At 45.3% G+C, this 2,074-nt stretch overlaps 1 protein-coding gene across 1 annotated transcript; it reads left to right on the top strand.

The window, feature by feature from the left end:
- The first annotated feature begins 587 nt into the window (after positions 1-587).
- On the top strand, positions 588-1,856 carry LOC101847797. Its single transcript, XM_005113545.1, has 2 exons — positions 588-822; positions 1,543-1,856. Exons 1-2 carry the CDS (start codon positions 588-590, stop codon positions 1,818-1,820), a joined length of 513 nt encoding a protein of 170 aa, XP_005113602.1. The 3' UTR covers positions 1,821-1,856.
- The last annotated feature ends 218 nt before the right edge of the window (positions 1,857-2,074 follow it).

Raw genomic sequence — 2,074 nt, forward strand, 5'->3', positions numbered from 1 at the left:
AGTGAGTGAGTGAGTGAGTGAGTGAGTGAGTGAGTGAGTGAGTGAGTGAGTGAGTGAGTGAGTGAGTGAGTTAAAGGATGAGCAAGTGAGTGAGTTCCACTAAAAATGAGAAAAGGTATCGGTTTAGTGCCCCTATCAACACTAGGCCACCGACGACACAGATGATAAAATTAACTGGTTACGTGTAACCTTCACGGATATGTATGGCCTGGCTAGGTCCCTGACTGGATGCAAACCCACGACCTCAAGTTTGCGAGGCCGAGATCTTAATAACCACAAGACCACCGACGCCACAAAAGATAAGGTCGCTTTTAAGCACAAAGGGGCTATCCCGAAAAATGTTGTTTTGAGAAAATCGAAGGTGAAATTCTGGACCCTTGTTCAATTTCCTTAAAAGACAAGTAAGGAGAATTTTCCTTATTACCAAACAAATATACACACTGATGAAACCAAACTTCTCCTATAGGTTGGGCAATGTCCACTTTTGGTGTAGGTCAAGATTTCTGGAAACCCCCGAAATCTTGGTTAGCCCTCTTGTCCTTATGAGCGACCATAGGATTAACTGGTTACGTGTAACCTCCACAGATATGTATGGCCTGGCTAGTCCGGCAAAGGAGGTTAGTCCTCCACCAAGCCTGGGCCAAGACGGCGCGAAGACCACCACCACCTCGATCACCGTCTCGACCACCACCTCGATCACCACCACCACCTCGCCCATCACTAGCGCCAGAGACGACCGGGGTAGCGGTGAGCCCAGGAGCGAAGCGGGAGGCGATGGCGAAGACGAGGAGGATGAGGAGGACGAGAAGGGCATGCCTAATGGTACACTCCTAGACCTAGCTAGAAGTTGGCTTGTCATCATCATCATCATCATCATCATCATCATCATCATCATCATCATCATCATCAGCTTTTATCAGTTTGTGTCGGAATATTTTTTTCCTTTCTTTCTTCCTTTTTTCTTTCTTCCTTTCTTTCTTCCTTCCTTTGTTTGTTTGTTTGTTTGTTTGTTTGTTTGTTTGTTTGTTTGTTTGTTTGTTTGTTTGTTTGTTTGTTTCTATTTCTCTAAGCATTGCCCGTCCACTGCAGAATGTAGCCTTCCAGCAAAGACCTCCAGTCTGTTTTATCAGCTATTTTCCGTGTTCAGGTTGTCTACTCTCTTCTTATGCTATCTTGCCACATTCTTTATGGTCTTAATGAATTTTGATTTTCTCCAATACAAAATTGCCCCGATTGTGTTGATGTGAAGACGAGAAATGGAGACCTTGTAGTAGTCTGCTCCTGTCCTCTTTTTCATTGTTATTATTGTTTAAATCTTATTTGGATGAAATAATGTGTAATTATAATTTTGTGGACTCGCCAAAAACTACAATTCAACAATTACACAATATTCGTGAGTGCCTTATTCCCTCTGATGTTGCCCCTCCCTTCCATCCACCCCTCTCCCCAACCCCCTCTATCCACCCCTCTCCTCCCATCCCCACCATCCACCACTCTCCCCTCAATCCCTCCATTCACCACCCCCCCTTCCTCCACGCAAAGCCGTCCGTATGCCCGAACCCTCAAAGATTTGCAGAACATCCATCCAGGAACAAGTTAAAGAGCGCCACACTCGGGCAATGGAGGACATAGCTCGCAGCCAGGAGCCCGGGGAGATTTTGGCCCACTTGCTGACCAGCGGCTACTTCAACGTGTGCTACTGGGACCACGCCCGGACCACCGTGGACAATCTGAATATGAAGAACGGTAGGAAGAAAGGAGTGGAGAGACTCTATTCACTACTGTGCAAGCGTATCCCCAACATGATTGAACTACCGTAACTACAGCACAGTGTACCGCCTTTTGCATAGGAAGAAATAAACAATAGAACTTTGAACCCTACAATTGTATAGTGTCTGCTTTGGACCATATTTATTATCGAACATTAAATCCCAAAATTATGGGAGTTTGAGTTTCCTAACGTGCGTCTTTTAGAGAATATATAATCTGCAGAGCTATGAGCCCTTTGAAATTAGCCTATTTAGGAGTACATTCAAAAGGGCTTTGAACCCCCCCCCCTCCTACCAGAGCAAAA

The sequence above is a fragment of the Aplysia californica genome, unplaced genomic scaffold, assembly GCF_000002075.1.
Source record: "Aplysia californica isolate F4 #8 unplaced genomic scaffold, AplCal3.0 scaffold03320, whole genome shotgun sequence".
Lineage (NCBI taxonomy): Eukaryota > Metazoa > Mollusca > Gastropoda > Aplysiida > Aplysiidae > Aplysia > Aplysia californica.

Coding starts and splice junctions, on each gene's coding strand:
- LOC101847797 (XM_005113545.1), top strand. CDS start 588: ATGTATGGCCTGGCTAGTCCGGCAAAGGAGGTTAGTCCTCCACCAAGC. Junction 823..1,542: donor CGAGAAGGGCATGCCTAATG/GTACACTCCTAG, acceptor CTCCACGCAAAG/CCGTCCGTATGCCCGAACCC.